Source organism: Tasmannia lanceolata, unplaced genomic scaffold, assembly GCF_043159265.1.
Source record: "Tasmannia lanceolata isolate RefF3 unplaced genomic scaffold, GAP_Taslan_0.1 ptg000037l, whole genome shotgun sequence".
NCBI lineage: Eukaryota > Viridiplantae > Streptophyta > Magnoliopsida > Canellales > Winteraceae > Tasmannia > Tasmannia lanceolata.
This window is the reverse complement of record NW_027518714.1, coordinates 43,316,992-43,331,672: the sequence shown is the minus strand read 5'-3', so window position 1 is coordinate 43,331,672 and position 14,681 is coordinate 43,316,992. Positions and strand designations below refer to the sequence as shown.

The following is a 14,681-nucleotide window of genomic DNA, read 5'->3' as shown; positions in this document are numbered from 1 at the left end:
GTGGGGAATTGCCAAGAAAGCTCATGGGCAAGAGAGCTCGGATCGAAGAGCTTTGAAGATTCCTTTTCATGAAATTGTCATTTTAATTTCTTCAAATTTCATTGTAAATGGTTACTTTCATCCAATTGTTAACAAAGACTAATGTTTTGATTGTAACTACAGTTTGACTATTGATCAATGGAATAGCATTTATGACTTTCTCTTATTTTATTTGGTACAGAATACTTTATCTCAATGGTTATCGTTTTAATTTAGTATGTTAATTTCCAATTCAGGATTCTAAAATCGAGCAAACATCGCTCCCTCAGGTGTCAGTCAACCTGCGTGGTCTAGACAGTCAACCACGTCTAGACTCATTCGTCAATTTGAACCGCTAACCGTACCTGAGCAATCCGTACCCTCTTTATCTGAATCATCCGAATCCCTAGAATCTGTCCAAATGGCTGAACCCAATGATGCGTTAGCTAAAATTCAAGAGATGATGGTGAATCTTACCCGGGATATGGCCTTCATGAAAGAAGAGATGGCCCAAATGAAAGCCCAGTCTAATGAAAAGGTCTCTACTTCTAGAGCACCTGCGGTTCAACCCCCTCCCGTTATACCTGCAAATCTGAGCCCTGCAAACTTGAACCGTCCTTTCATTTCACCAGTGGACGTCGACGTAGAAGAAGAGCAGTACGCTGAAGAATATTGCATTCTAGATATGGCCCGGTATAATAAGGAAAAGCAGGTAGCTGATCAATTGGAGAAGCTGACAAAGGAAATGGAAAGCTTGAAGCATCAAGGCCCTAAGCAGTTCGATATATCCGAGCTGATAATGTCTCCTAGAGTCACCTTGCCCCCGAAATTCGAAACCCCCGATTATGACAAATATGATGGGACTGGGTGTCCCTGGAATCATATGAGGTGGTTCATCGAGCTGTCCCAGTAGTATGGGTTAGCTCCTGAACAAATGGCCAGGGTCTTTCCAATGTCTCTTACTGGGGTCGCAAAGAAGTGGTTTCTTCGTCGGAAACCCGAAGAGGTGAAGACCTTGCAAAGCATCTCCAACAAATTTTTAGAGCAGTTTTCTATGGAAGAAGGGATAGAGGTTACCAAGAGGGACCTCAAACAGTTAAAGCAAGGTCCTCTAGAGACCTTTACCTTCTTCATCCGTCGTTGGCGTCGAAAGTTTGCCCAGCTAAGCGAGAGGCTATCAGAAGAAGATCAGATCAAGCTGGTGATCAAGGGTTTGTCGTCGCAGTATTTCCATTTTATGTCCCCTCAGCATTACACCGATTTTGACTGATTAAGACCGGGACGAGGACTGAGGATGCAATAGCTAAGGGTCTGAGGGCCAGACTTCCATCAGACATCAGGAAAGGAAAGAGACCCGTGGTCGTACAGAAAGAAGTTGACCACGTAAACTATGTTCGCCCAGCGGCCAGGACTGTAACAGAGGTGGCGAAACCAGCGCCAGCACCAGTAGAGCAGAAACCTCAGAGGCACTTTGATCCGCTCCCTTACCCTTTACCTATGATTCTGAAAAAGTTGATAAGGGATAATAAAATCAGACTACCTGAGATTAGGCCAGTACCTAACCCGTTGTTGGAGATTAGACCAGTATTGTAAATACCACAGAAATTCGGGTCATCTCACTGAAAGATGTCTGGCCTTAAAGCATGCGCTCCAGACTATGTTAGAGAAGGGAAAACTTGAGGTGGAGAGGCCCAATGTAACTCAGAATCCCCTTCCTAATCCCGTGCAATTCCTCCTCCTGCGACGAACGCCATTTTTGTCGAGGAGCCAGTTCTTGATCCATCCATTCTCATTTGTGCAATCACTCCTGATGAACCTTATATCCTAAGGTTTGACCCTGAAGAGATCGAAGAGATGGAAAGAGAAAGGTCTAATGCCCTCTGGAGGGGCAGCCCCAGTTTGGCAGAGGCATCCTCCCCATATGTCCTTCGATGTGAGGATGTTGAGGCAGAAAAGGAAACTCCTTATGTTCTAAGGATGGGTGATTTTGAGGAGGAGGAGGTAATTGAAACTCCGTATGTTCTGAGAATGGATGTAGATGATTTGCTTCTGTTAGAAGATCAGTATGACGAGCTTTGTCATGTTACCAGGGGTGGCCGTGTGTTCTGAGAATGGATGTAGATGATTTGCTTCTATTAGAACATCAGTGTGACGAGCTTTGTCATGTTACCAGGGGTGGCCGTGTGTTCAAGCCCGCAGAATTGAGAGCAGAAAACCTCGCAGAAGCAGTGAGAGTAGCCGAGAATCAGGGGCAGAATAGGCCGAGTGCAGACGAGGAAGAAGATAATTTGTTGAAGCAGCTGAAGAAGACCCAAGCAAACGTTTTCATTTGGGGCCTACTTATGTCTTCGTCTAAGCACAGGAAGGTTGTACTCAAGGAGTTGAATGCTGCTCGGGTGCCAACTGATATCACTCCCGATGAGTTAGTAAGCCTAGTCGCTGTAACTAGGACTTCCAAGGTAATATCTTTCACAGACGATGATTTACCTCCTAAAGGGAGTGACCACGCCCGGTCACTCAAAATTACAGTGATCTGCAACAAGAAAAGGGTACCTGAAGTACTAGTCGACAATGGGTCCGCTCTGAATATTTGTCCACTGAGTACTGCTGCGACTTTGGGCTTTGGGCCTGGAGATTTTATTCCCTCAGAGCAGGGTATATTAGCATATGATGGCACCCGGCGAGATGTCATCGGGAACCCTGGCCACTGAAATCCAGATTGGGGGAGAAGACTTTGACATCGAATTTCAAGTATTGGACATTAAAGCTTCTTTCTTGCTGTTATTGGGTCGACCTTGGCTGCATAAGGTTGGAGTTATCCCTTCTACCATTCATCAAAAGTTGAAGTTTGTTCATAACAACAGGGTAGTGACTGTAAAGGGTGACCCAGGTTTAGAAATTGGACAAATTTTGCAAGAGCTTGTAGCTGGGAAGGAAGCCGATGTCAGTTTGATAGGTTTTTCATTGGAGGTGTCGGTCATATCCATGAAAGAAGCCATGGGCGAAGAAGTTTTCTTCTTGACTATCACCAACTCGAATGTAGTCAGGATGATCCGTAAACAGGGTTATATTCCAGGCGCAGGGCTGGGCAGATATCATCAAGGCCCTACTGAGTGGCCTGTGCTCAGAACTTTCAATGGTCTCTTTGGCCTAGGATATGAGCCGACCGAGCAGGAGGTCAAAGAAATGAAAAGATACATGCTGAAATGGGCCGAGTGTCGCCGCCGGGGATTAGAATTGCCTATGGGGCCAATCAGTCTGATCAGAAAAGGCATTTTCAGAAAAGAGGGGGCAGATTTTCCATTTTACGGGTTTGCTAAGCCATGGACCGATGATGTGACAGGGCAGAGGTTGCCAGGCTTCAAAATTTTCTTTAACCTAGAGTTATCAAAAGTGCCAATGAGTGCACGGATTACTGAGGAAGCACCGGTGTGGGACCCGATCTCGCGAGAGGGGTGCGGCGCGTGCCGCCACGCTCTCTCTTGGTCTCTCGTACCCACGCGATTGGCGTGTGCATTTTTATTATTGATTTTAATTCATCTTTTATGTGAACTTGGGATCACTAAGGCAATCCGAATTCCACACAAAAGAGACTGACAGAGTCGCCACCTAGATGTGGGATCTAGGACCCATAATTAACCAGAAATCTAGACTCGTTACCTGGTTACAACAATGGAAGGTATAGGGAGTTATCCACCACATGCACCATTCCTGCCCAATAATCGGTCTTCAATTCCAAAAGTTAACTCTTTTAAATTTATTTTAAATGGCACATTCAACTCTTTGTTAATGTGCGAATTATGTGACATGCATCCTATGATCTAATTTCAATGTGAATCCTAAATGTGTGTCTTGATTTATTAATTTGTCTGGATTCAATCTAAGTGAAAGTTCTCCTAAAATTCTAATTTCATGGAAGGTCCTAAATAATTTAATTAAGAATTTACAAGAAAATTAATATACAAAACCCCACAATTTGTTGTGGAGCCGACTCGTGATTGGTATGCCATCAGACATCCAAGCTGCCTACGTACCAAAGCCTCACTGGAATCAGAGTCGACGTAGTTCGGTGCACCTAAGCTAAGCTACTTATGCCTAACTCAACTAAGACACCAATCCAAACTGGATTGACTGTTTCAACAATTTTGAGAGAAGTTATTTAATTCAAATTGAAGATTTTATTATCCTAGGATTTCATCTAAGATGCTATATGATCCTATCTAAGTGCAAGTTGTTCCTTAGACTAATGCAGGTTAACCTACATCCTAGGTAACTAGGCTTGTCCTAGAGAAAGATTGGGTGACTAGTGTGACTAGACCTATGGCACAGTTGCTATTCATAGCAAATGTCTGTGATGAGGCTGGACTCCTAACTCTAGGACTCCCTAAAACCTAGGACACGACATGACGTAAGTGTTCTTAAATTGGGCTCTAATGGTTCTTACGACGGAAACCATAATCCAACGGTTCCGAAAGACACGAGATAAATCGATTCAAGTTCTTGAGGTTAATTAATTTCAGATTTCAAGGATTTTCGGTTTCTTGGACATTTAAGGAATACCAAAGGTTCTAGGGTTCACTAATTTCGTCTAAGATCGGTTGCAATTGGGATACGATTATGGATGCACTGGCCATTTTTCCAGGGAAATCTAAAGATCCTAAGATTTCTGTTTCAATGGATTAAGGAGTGAACATGTGACAAAAATTCAAGGTTCTTTAGAAATTTTCACAATGATTTTTAATTAATTTCAATTTTTAACGGATTTTATCAAATTCAAACCACATGAGTGATTTTACAAGCGAACTTATTGCAAACAAGTTCGAAATAAATTAAAATTTCTACAGAAACAAGATGGGAATGTATGCATCTTACTGGAAGAGTTTTACAGATTTTTATATTGAGCTCCTATTTATTTTTGATTTAACAATAATGAGACCAGATTGTAAAAATAACACAGAAACTACTAGAAATAGAAATCTAAATTCATTGAAATTTCTACAGTAGTAAGATATGAATAAACATAGCATACTATGAGATTTTCATGAATTTTAGAGATTATTCACTATCAAGTTCGGATTTTTGAATTTCAAGACCAGATTATAAATTTACACTACATCCCTTAGGAAAAAGATTCCAAATCAATTGAAAAGTTTACAGCAGTAAGAAATATGAAATATAAGACTACTGTAAAAATTTTGTGAATTTTAATGGTGATCTGATGCCAGTAAAAAATCTCAAAAATCTGATTGTTTTCAAAGAAAGCATCGAATAATATACCAAAAAAATCCAAAAATTCTTAAAATTTCATGGTAGAATATATCAGTACCATATTAATTTTCCACGAAATTTCATTAATTTTGGAATCTATTTAGTATATATTTTATTTTTCTTCGTCAAAAAGATGTTTTTGAAGAGTTTTCTATTTTTAAAACATGATTTTTGAGAAAATAACGACCTCGGAAAATGTCCCTTAACCTTGTTCTGATGTGATGAACCCATGAAAATTTTGAAATTCCATAAAATAAATCATCCTGAGATAGCTATTTTTTCAAATTTTGTAATTTCTCAGCCATTATTTTAAATAAAATTCCACTCTTCACTCAAATTTTCGAAATTCTTTGATCCAATGTCCGATCCTAGCCGATGGTTATTTTAGCCTATTTAAATAGATCACTGTATTAAATTTGGGGGTGAATCGGAATTGAAACACTCATGTAGATCATGATTTTGAGCACACACATATAATATTGAATTAAATTCAATTAAATGCTAAAAACCATGCAAAAATATATAAAAAATATCAAATAATCCTGGAAAAATCTGAGAATCGTGCACCTACCTGTAGTCGAGATCCTCGCCAAATCCAAAAGCCGAAGAGTCCGAAAAATCCCGCCGACGCTCGATCCGATGGTTATTTTTCTCTTTCTTTGTTGTTTTTTTTTTTTTTTTTTTACTGTGGAGATATAGAGTGTGAGGAATAGGGAGAGATCGACAAAGAGAGGATGGGAGTGAGAGTTTGAGAGATAGAGAATTAGAGAGATAGAGAGAGAGTGATGAAGAGAGTTCGAGGGTGATAAAGAGAGCGAAGGAGTGAGATAGATATAGATAGAGAGAATGAGAGAGTGAGATAGAAACCAGGAGATTAGAGGGGGAGAGATACATAGAGAGAGGGATATATAGAGATAAAGAGATCAAGATATGGTGGGATAGATAGATAGAGAGAGAGAGAGAGAGAGAGATAAGAACAGATATGGCACTCTGTTTTTTAGCTTTTCCTTTTTTTTTTTTTTGAAAAGAAACCGACGCTTTGTTTCTTCTTTGAAATGAAGTTTGAGTTTTGTGGGAGTATTCCAGAGAGATGGAAGAACACGTGGGCTTATTGAGAGAATAGGAAGATTAAAGAAAACAGAGGGTGATGGGGAGTGTGGGAAAAACCGAGGTGAGTGAGAATGAGGGATACACAAAGTGAGAAAGGGAGAGGAAGTGAACGTGAAAACAGAGGGTGATCTGTGTGAGATGAGGAACAAAGGGTGGTCTGTGTGAGATGAGAAACAGAGGGTGGTCTGTGTGAGATGAGAAACAGAGTGTGGTCTGCGTGAGATCAAAACCGAGCCTATGAGGGGAGAGATCAAAACGGAGCCTATGAGGGGAGAGGAAAACACAGAAGCTATCACTGGAAGAGGGAAACACCGAGGGAGCGATCAAGGCCACCGTTTTCCTTTTTTTATTTTTCTTCCCAAAACAAAACCACTCCCTATATGCACTTCCTGTAACTTCCTTAATGCTGCCCCCTACCAAAAAGAAACCTCAAGAATTGAATAATATCCAGTTTCCACTTATGGTCTTTCTCAAGAAAGAAGGTAAAAGAACACATCTTATAAAATATATATTCTTCCCATATCTCACGTTTTATTTGTATCCAAAATAACACTAACACCAGCTGCTTGTATGGCATCGTACCTATACAGAATTCCGATGATGTCACTTTCAAAGAAAGTTTCTTTCCTTACTTTTCTTTCAAGGTGCTTCTCCCATATATGTACTCTGCATGCTAAACCTGCTTCCCTCAAATCGATTTAGCAAGAGCTTTATTTGATTCACTCTTTTCCCCAAAACTAGAGAGCTGCTTACCTTATTTTCAACGTTATTTTTATGCCTTCTTTTCATGGCCTTTAGATAGAAACCAAGACTTAATGGGAATTCATTTCCTTGGATTCGGCATCAACCCCAAGTGGGTCCCATGTTGTATGGCCGAATTTTGCATCTTGCCTCATTATTATTATTATTATTTAAAAATTGGCGGGGCCCACTCCATAGGATAATCTGAACCATCCGATTAGCGAGTCATTAATTTAAATGAGATATGCCCATTAAATCATTCCTTATATGGCAATCTAAACAGTTATTGGTGGGTCATAACACGGGAGGTCGTGCCCCGCCAACCTCTTCCATAAAATGATCTAAGCTGTCCTTTTAGAAAGCTTCGACATAGACAAATTGTCTCCTCCAAATATCACCTCCATGGGCTGATCCACAGCATCCAATTGACGATCTACAATTTAAATTATTCGTGCCCCCTAAATCATATCCATAGGCTGATCTGAACCGGTCAACTTATGGATTATCGAGGAATGACCTAGATCATCACAATGTGGTCCCCATTCCATGTTGGGCAAACTTACTCTTCTCATAAAATTTGATCGTTAATACCCATAGTAAGCTCCACAGATGACTTGAATGTTTCTTACATGGGCCAACTTGCTCGATCCAAATTTAATCAAAATGCTCAATACGGGCCCAGCAAATGGGTCAAAATTCTCTCTTGCTTGGATTCTCATGAATTACCCTTACCAACACGTGGCGGAAAAATGCAAAGCATGGCGGAAATAACCGAAAAGATCTAGAAAATATAAGAGACGGACACGGAAATAGAAAACACTGGAAAACCGATAGAAAAACACTAACTTCTTTGTTGATTAAAGCGGAGCAAAATGGGGGTGTCTACAATCAGAAGCTGATTGGGCCGATGTTTTAGAGCCGGGTTGTCTGAATTGCATGTTTCAGATTGAATATCCAGTGGCAGCAGTGGTTGGCAGTGAGACCGAAGCTCAGAGGTGGCAGTGATAGGCAGAGATGCATTCATTCTGAACCCCGCAGAGTTAATCACCCCAGCCGAGGGACCCTTGACCAACTGGACCTCCCATGTTTTACCTTGAGTAGTCTTTCAGTATAGTCCCGTTTCCTCAAAAGAGTCAGTAGTCTCTAAGTATACGTCTACTTCCGAGTCTGATATTGAGTTTGTTTATTCTAACGATTCTTTTGATGCAGGTACCGTAGAAGTTGGATCTGGTTCCGGAGTCGGTGACGAGTCTCTTTCTAATAAGGTCGAGTCCAAGAGTACTTTAGATGATGAGTTTATTTCTTCAACTGCACATATGCCAGAGTTGGCTGAGTTCAATGTTGAGTTGTCTGTTGAGTCTGTGAATACATCGTTAGAGTTCAATACAATGCTTGTTGTGGGCTATTCCATTCTTGATGTAACCAATTCTATGAATGAAATGAAAGACTCTTTTACATACATTCCTGATTCTGTTTCTCCTGTTTCCATTTCAAGTACTGAATCTGCTCTTAAAACTGATAATATTAATAATGATAACCAAGACTCCCCCTCTGATGAGGATGCCGACGAAACTCCCCTTGAAATCAAACATATGATTCAACAAGAGGAGAGTCGCCGAGCAAGACCGCTTGAAGAGGAAATTAAAACCGTAAATATTGGTAACGAAACCTTAATTCGGGAAATACGAATTGGCAAAACTTTATCTCCCGAAGAGTGTGAGGAATTAATCACTTTACTTAAGGAGTTCAAGGAGGTTTTTGCTTGGTCCTATGATGACATGCCGGGATTGAGCGAAGACATTGTCCAGCATCGATTGCCTCTAATCCCTAGGGCGAAGTCAAAGAAGCAAAAACTCCGAAAACTTAAAACAGAATGGGAGTTAAAAGTTCATGACGAAGTTAAAAAGCTATTAGAAGTAAAATTCATTCAAGTTGTTGAATATCCAGAATGGCTAGCGAATATAGTGCCGGTGCCCAAAAAAGGACGGAAAGGTCAGGATGTGTGTGGACTTCAGGGACCTCAACAAGGCGAGTCCGAAGGATGATTTCCCGCTTCCGAACATTGATCTTCTGGTGGACAATACAGCTGGTCATGCTCTATTATCTTTTATGGATGGGTTTTCGGGATACAATCAGATTAAGATGGCGCCGGAAGATATGATCAAGACAGCGTTTACTACTCAGTGGGGAACTTACTGTTACAGAGTAATGCCTTTTGGGTTGAAGAATGCAGGTGCTACTTATCAGAGAGCTGCGACTACTCTTCTTCATGATATGATCCACAAAGAAGTCGAAGTCTATGTAGATGATATGATCGTCAAGGGAAAGACTCGACCGGAGCATACTGTCGCTTTAAGAAAATTCCTTGAAAGAATCAGACAGTATCAGCTTCGTCTGAACCCCAGCAAGTGTGTATTCGGGGTTACTTCAGGAAAGCTACTGGGATTCATGGTGAGCGAAAGGGGAATTGAAGTAGATCCTCAGAAAATCAAAGCGATTCAGGAGATGGAACCGCCGAAGACCGAAAAGCAGATCCGAGGTTTTCTCGGAAAAGTTCAGTATCTGAGACGGTTTATAGCTCATCTGACTATGACTTGCGAGCCCATTTTCAAGCTTCTGAAGAAGAATTCATCGAAGAAATGGATTGAAGAATGCCAGGTGGCTTTTGAAAAGATCAAGCAGTGTTTGTCCTTACCTCCTGTTTTATCCCCTGTCATCCTGGGTCAGCCATTGTTGTTATATTTATCCATCACGGATACAGCGATGGGTTGTATGCTTGCTCAGCAAGATTCAGGGTTTAAGAAGGAGAGGCCTGTATACTACATCAGCAAGAAGATGCTAGAATACGAAGTGAAGTGTACAATCTTGGAGAAGACCTGTCTAGCACTAGTTTGGGCAACTTAGAGGCTTAGACATTATTTGTTATCAAGCAAGGTACTTCTGCTTTCACGGATGGATCCGTTGAAGTATTTGTTTGAGAAGCCCGCTCTTACTGGAAGAACCGCAAGGTGGTTATTATTGTTATCTGAGTTCGACATTACTTATGTCACTCAAAAGTCTGTTAAAGGACGGGTCATCGTAGAACATTTAGCTGATTCCCCTGTGGAAGAGAACGCATTCCTGAAGGCTGAATTTCTTGATGAGGAGATTATGGATGTTGAAGAAGATACTCCAAATACCAGATGGACAATGTACTTTGATGGTGCAGTCAATAACCAGGGTCAGAGAGTAGGAGCAGTACTCGTATCCCCTCAGAAGGAGTATATTCCTATATCTATCAAGTTGCAGTTTGAGTGCACCAACAACATGGCAGAGTATGAAGCTTGTATTGCCGGACTGGAGGCAGCCTTAGCTTTGCAGATTCAAGACATTGATGTGTTTGGAGATTCCATCTTGATCATTTGCCAGACTAATGGAAAATGGAAGACTCGGGAAGATAGATTGATCCCGTATAATGCATATCTGGAATCTTTGGTCAAGAAGTTCAGGAGTATTACATTTACTCACTTGTACAGGACAAAGAATCATTTTGCTGATGCTTTGGCTACACTGGCTTCTATGTTAGACATTTCAGCAACAATGGAGGTCCAGCCGCTTACAGTGCGATTGCAATGGGAGCCAGCGCATGTGAGCGTTATCGAAATAGCAGCCAGGTGTCCAGATGGAAAGCCCTGGTATACAGACATCAGGAATCTCATATCTGGTGAAGGGCATCCACCTGAGGCTTCTAGAAAAGAGCGAAGAACCCTTCAGAAATTAGCTGCCAATTTTGTTATTTGTGGTGGTCAGTTATATCGCAGATCCTTCGATGGGATCCAGCTTTTGTGTGTTGATGAAGACAAAGCAGCCGAGCTTCTCATGAAGGTGTTTGTAGACCTCATATGAACGGAAAGATGTTATCTAGAAAGATCCTTAGACTTGGATTCTATTGGCCTACAATGGAAGCAGATTGTTTTGCCTTTGTAAAGAAGTGCCATAAATGTCAAGTTTATGCAAATCTTATTGATGTACCTCCCTCAGAGTTGCATTCTCTCACTTCGCCGTGGCCGTTTTCAGTGTGAGGAATAAATATCATTGGGAAAGTATTTCCGAAGTCATCCAGCGGACATGAGTATATTTTGGTTGCCATCGACTACTTTACGAAGTGGATTGAAGCTGCTTCTTATACTTCTTTGACTTCTACCTCTGTTGTGAAGTTTATCCGTACAAACATTATTTGCAGATATGGAGTACCTCATGAGTTAATCTCGGATAATGGTTCTCACTTCAAGAAGGAAGTAGCACACTTGTGTGAAGAGTTTAAAATAAAGCATCACAAGTCGTCTCCTTATAGGCCGCAGACGAATGGAGCCGTTGAAGCAGCAAATAAGAACATCAAGGTAATCATCAGCAAGATGGCAGAAACTTACAAAGACTGGTTAAACAAGCTTCCTTATGCTTTGTGGGCTTACAGGATATTGATCAGATCTTCTACAGGTGTCACTCCGTATTCTTTAGTGTATGGAATGGAAGCAGTTTTGCCTGTTGAACTCAGAATCCCATCTCTAATAGTGATGATAGAGGCAAGCTTGCCAGAATCTGAATGGGCGAAGGCCAGACATCAGGAATTGTAGATGATAGATGAGAAGAGGCTACGAGCTCTGTATCATATCCAAGGGTATCAAAGGCGGATTGAAAGGGCGTTCAATAAGAAGGTTCGTGTCCGAGATTTGAAACCAGGGGATCTTGTCTTGAAGTCCTATAGGGCACCGGTATTTGATCCGAGAGGGAAGTTTCGTCCAAATTGGTCTGGTCCTTATATTGTCGATGAAGTCCTGCCGGGAAAAGCCGTAAGACTCCTTAATGAAAATGGAGAAAAATTAACAGAACCTACAAACCTGGATCAGTTAAAGAAATATTACGCCTAAAACACTAGAAGGCCATCTTTGGACGATTTGAGCTTTTTAAGCCAATAGCCCAGATTTCAAAAATGAAAACCCCTTTTGCTAAACTCCTTTGAGCCAAAAGCAAAACCTCTTTGTCAAACTTAAACCAGGGGCATCTTTTATGACTTTCTTCATAAAAGATATTAACCTCGAACTACGCAGGACCTGATTCCCAATTTTTTTTGGGGATACGTAGGCAGTCTGGAGGGTCCAGATTCGGTCTAATTGCTCAAAACTTACCAAATGTTAACCTGTTTGAATCCAAGCTACCTAAAAGTCCTTCTGGTGTTATTGGCCCAGGTTTGTGGAGAAATAAAAAAAAAGAGAAAAGAAAAATGATGGAGTCTTGGACCCGCTAGACTAAAAACCCGCAAGGGCGGTCTAGGCAAAAAAGTTAGGGTCATTCACCCGCTAAGTTGAAAACCCGAAAGGGCGGCTTAGGCAAAAATCAGGGTACTGAGCCTGCTGGATGGAAAAGCTGCAAGGGCAGACAGTCCAGGTAAAAATTAAGGCGTACGGTCCGCTGAATCGAAATCCTAAAAGGGGCAATTCAGTATGGCAGTGATTTCACAAAGGACAAAGCTTTTGAAAGCCGATTGTGCTTCCATTTTGGCATTACTTCATAGTCTGAATAAGCGCCAGCATAATCTCTTTCGATACTTCTTCAAGTTAAAGTGGTTAGAACTAAGTAATCCAAAGGAGGTAATAACTATGACTGAAATACTGAAAAGATGAATGAAACACTTTTAGATACGGTATTCAAAAGATCCTAAGAGCGGTAGACTATTACCACCTTAAACATTTATCAAATTAAGAAGCAGATTCAGTCTCTTCTTAGAATCTAAGTTGTGAGTTTGTCAAAGCTTTCGTCTGTCATTTGTCATAGTCTCGTTTATCGTGTGTCAAAATCTTTTATTGTCAGGTCAAAGTCAGGTCTTTAAGGTCAAGTTTAGCCTTTACTTCTCTTGAGGCTGGGGTAATAAGCTTTAAAAGCAAGAAGTTGCATCTCCTGCGGACAGAGCCGAATAGAGCAGAGTTCAGAAGGGGCAACTTTTGAAGTTTACTCAGAATGTTATCGCGAAGTGCAGAAGGAAGAATGCTTTGAGCAGAACCCATTTTCTTGTATTTGTAAAAGCTTTGTAACCTCAAGCATTTCTTTGAAATAAAAGCCTTTAGTTGAACCTTGCGTTTGGCTCGCCATATGAATCTTGTAATGGAAATAAAATCATACTAGGGGCATCTTTTACGACTTGGTTTCCCAAGTCATAAAAGACGTCGAACAAAACTTTAGGGTTGAGATGGCTATTCTTATCAAATAAAGATAAGAGAAGCTTGAACACCCCCTTTCGAGCTAGGCTCCTTGATCAGTTTTTCAGAAAAATCCATTCCTCATTGGAATTTAAAATTTAGCTTTGCATTTTTCAAAATATAGGCAGAGTTTTGGTTTACTTGTTTAAAGGGGCCAATGCCCGCAAGATTTCATCAAATGTCTTTGAGTTGTACCTTTGGTAAAGGTTGTGAGTTCCAAATCTATTCCAGCTATGCTATGTTTTAACTATCTTTTCTCCTCTCTGACCTCTAGGAAGTTATGTTAGGAGCGATCTGATCGTCATTTCCAGAATAAAAAAAAAAACTCGAGATATCATCCCCCCATCCGGTATTGAAAGTTTGAGTCTTCTCAAACATTCTTTACCTGTTTTGTAATCCGGTATCGAAAGTTTGAGTCTTCTTAAACATTCTTTACCCGTTTTGAAATTCGGTATTGAAACTTTGAGTCTTCTCAAATATTCTTTACCTGTCTTGTAATCCGGTATTGAAAGTTTGAGTCTTCTCAAATATTCTTTACCTGTTTTATAATCCGGTATCGAAAGTTTGAGTCTTCTCAAACATTCTTTACCCGTTTTGAAATCCGGTATTGAAAGTTTGAGTCTTCTCAAATATTCGTTACCTGTTTTGTAATCCGGTATCGAAAGTTTGAGTCTTCTCAAACATTCTTTACCCGTTTTGAAATCCGGTATTGAAACTTTGAGTCTTCTCAAATATTCTTTACCTGTCTTGTAATCCGGTATTGAAAGTTTGAGTCTTCTCAAATATTCTTTACCTGTTTTATAATCCGGTATCGAAAGTTTGAGTCTTCTCAAACATTCTTTACCCGTTTTGAAATCCGTATTGAAAGTTTGAGTCTTCTCAAATATTCTTTACCCGTTTTGTAATCCGGTATCGAAAGTTTGAGTCTTCTCAAACATTCTTTACCCGTTTTGAAATCCAGTATTGAAACTTTGAGTCTTCTCAAATATTCTTTACCTGTCTTGTAATTCGGTATTGAAAGTTTGAGTCTTCTCAAACATTCTTTACCCGTTTTGTATTCCGGTATTGAAAGTTTGAGTCTTCTCAAATATTCTTTACCCGTTATGAAATCCGGTATTGAAAATTTGATTCTTCTCAAATATTCTTTACCCGTTTTGAATGATCTGGCTCTCGATTCTAGGATAAAAACTCGATGTATCATCATCATATCCGGTATTAAAAGTTTGAGTCTTCTCAAACATTCTTTACCCACTTTGAAACCCGGTATTGAAAATTTGAGTCTCCTCAAATATTCTTTACTCATTTTGAATG

The 14,681-nt window shown here is 40.4% G+C and overlaps 1 protein-coding gene across 1 annotated transcript; it reads left to right on the top strand.

Moving 5' to 3' along the window:
* The first annotated feature begins 9,279 nt into the window (after nucleotides 1-9,279).
* LOC143861462 (uncharacterized) lies at nucleotides 9,280-11,022 on the top strand. Its single transcript, XM_077372392.1, has 3 exons — nucleotides 9,280-9,370; nucleotides 10,205-10,424; nucleotides 10,653-11,022. Exons 1-3 carry the CDS (start codon nucleotides 9,280-9,282, stop codon nucleotides 11,020-11,022), a joined length of 681 nt encoding a protein of 226 aa, XP_077228507.1.
* Nucleotides 11,023-14,681: the final 3,659 nt, after the last annotated feature.

Coding starts and splice junctions, on each gene's coding strand:
- LOC143861462 (XM_077372392.1), top strand. CDS start 9,280: ATGGCGCCGGAAGATATGATCAAGACAGCGTTTACTACTCAGTGGGGA. Junction 9,371..10,204: donor TTTTGGGTTGAAGAATGCAG/GTGCTACTTATC, acceptor AGTCTGTTAAAG/GACGGGTCATCGTAGAACAT. Junction 10,425..10,652: donor CCTATATCTATCAAGTTGCA/GTTTGAGTGCAC, acceptor TCACTTGTACAG/GACAAAGAATCATTTTGCTG.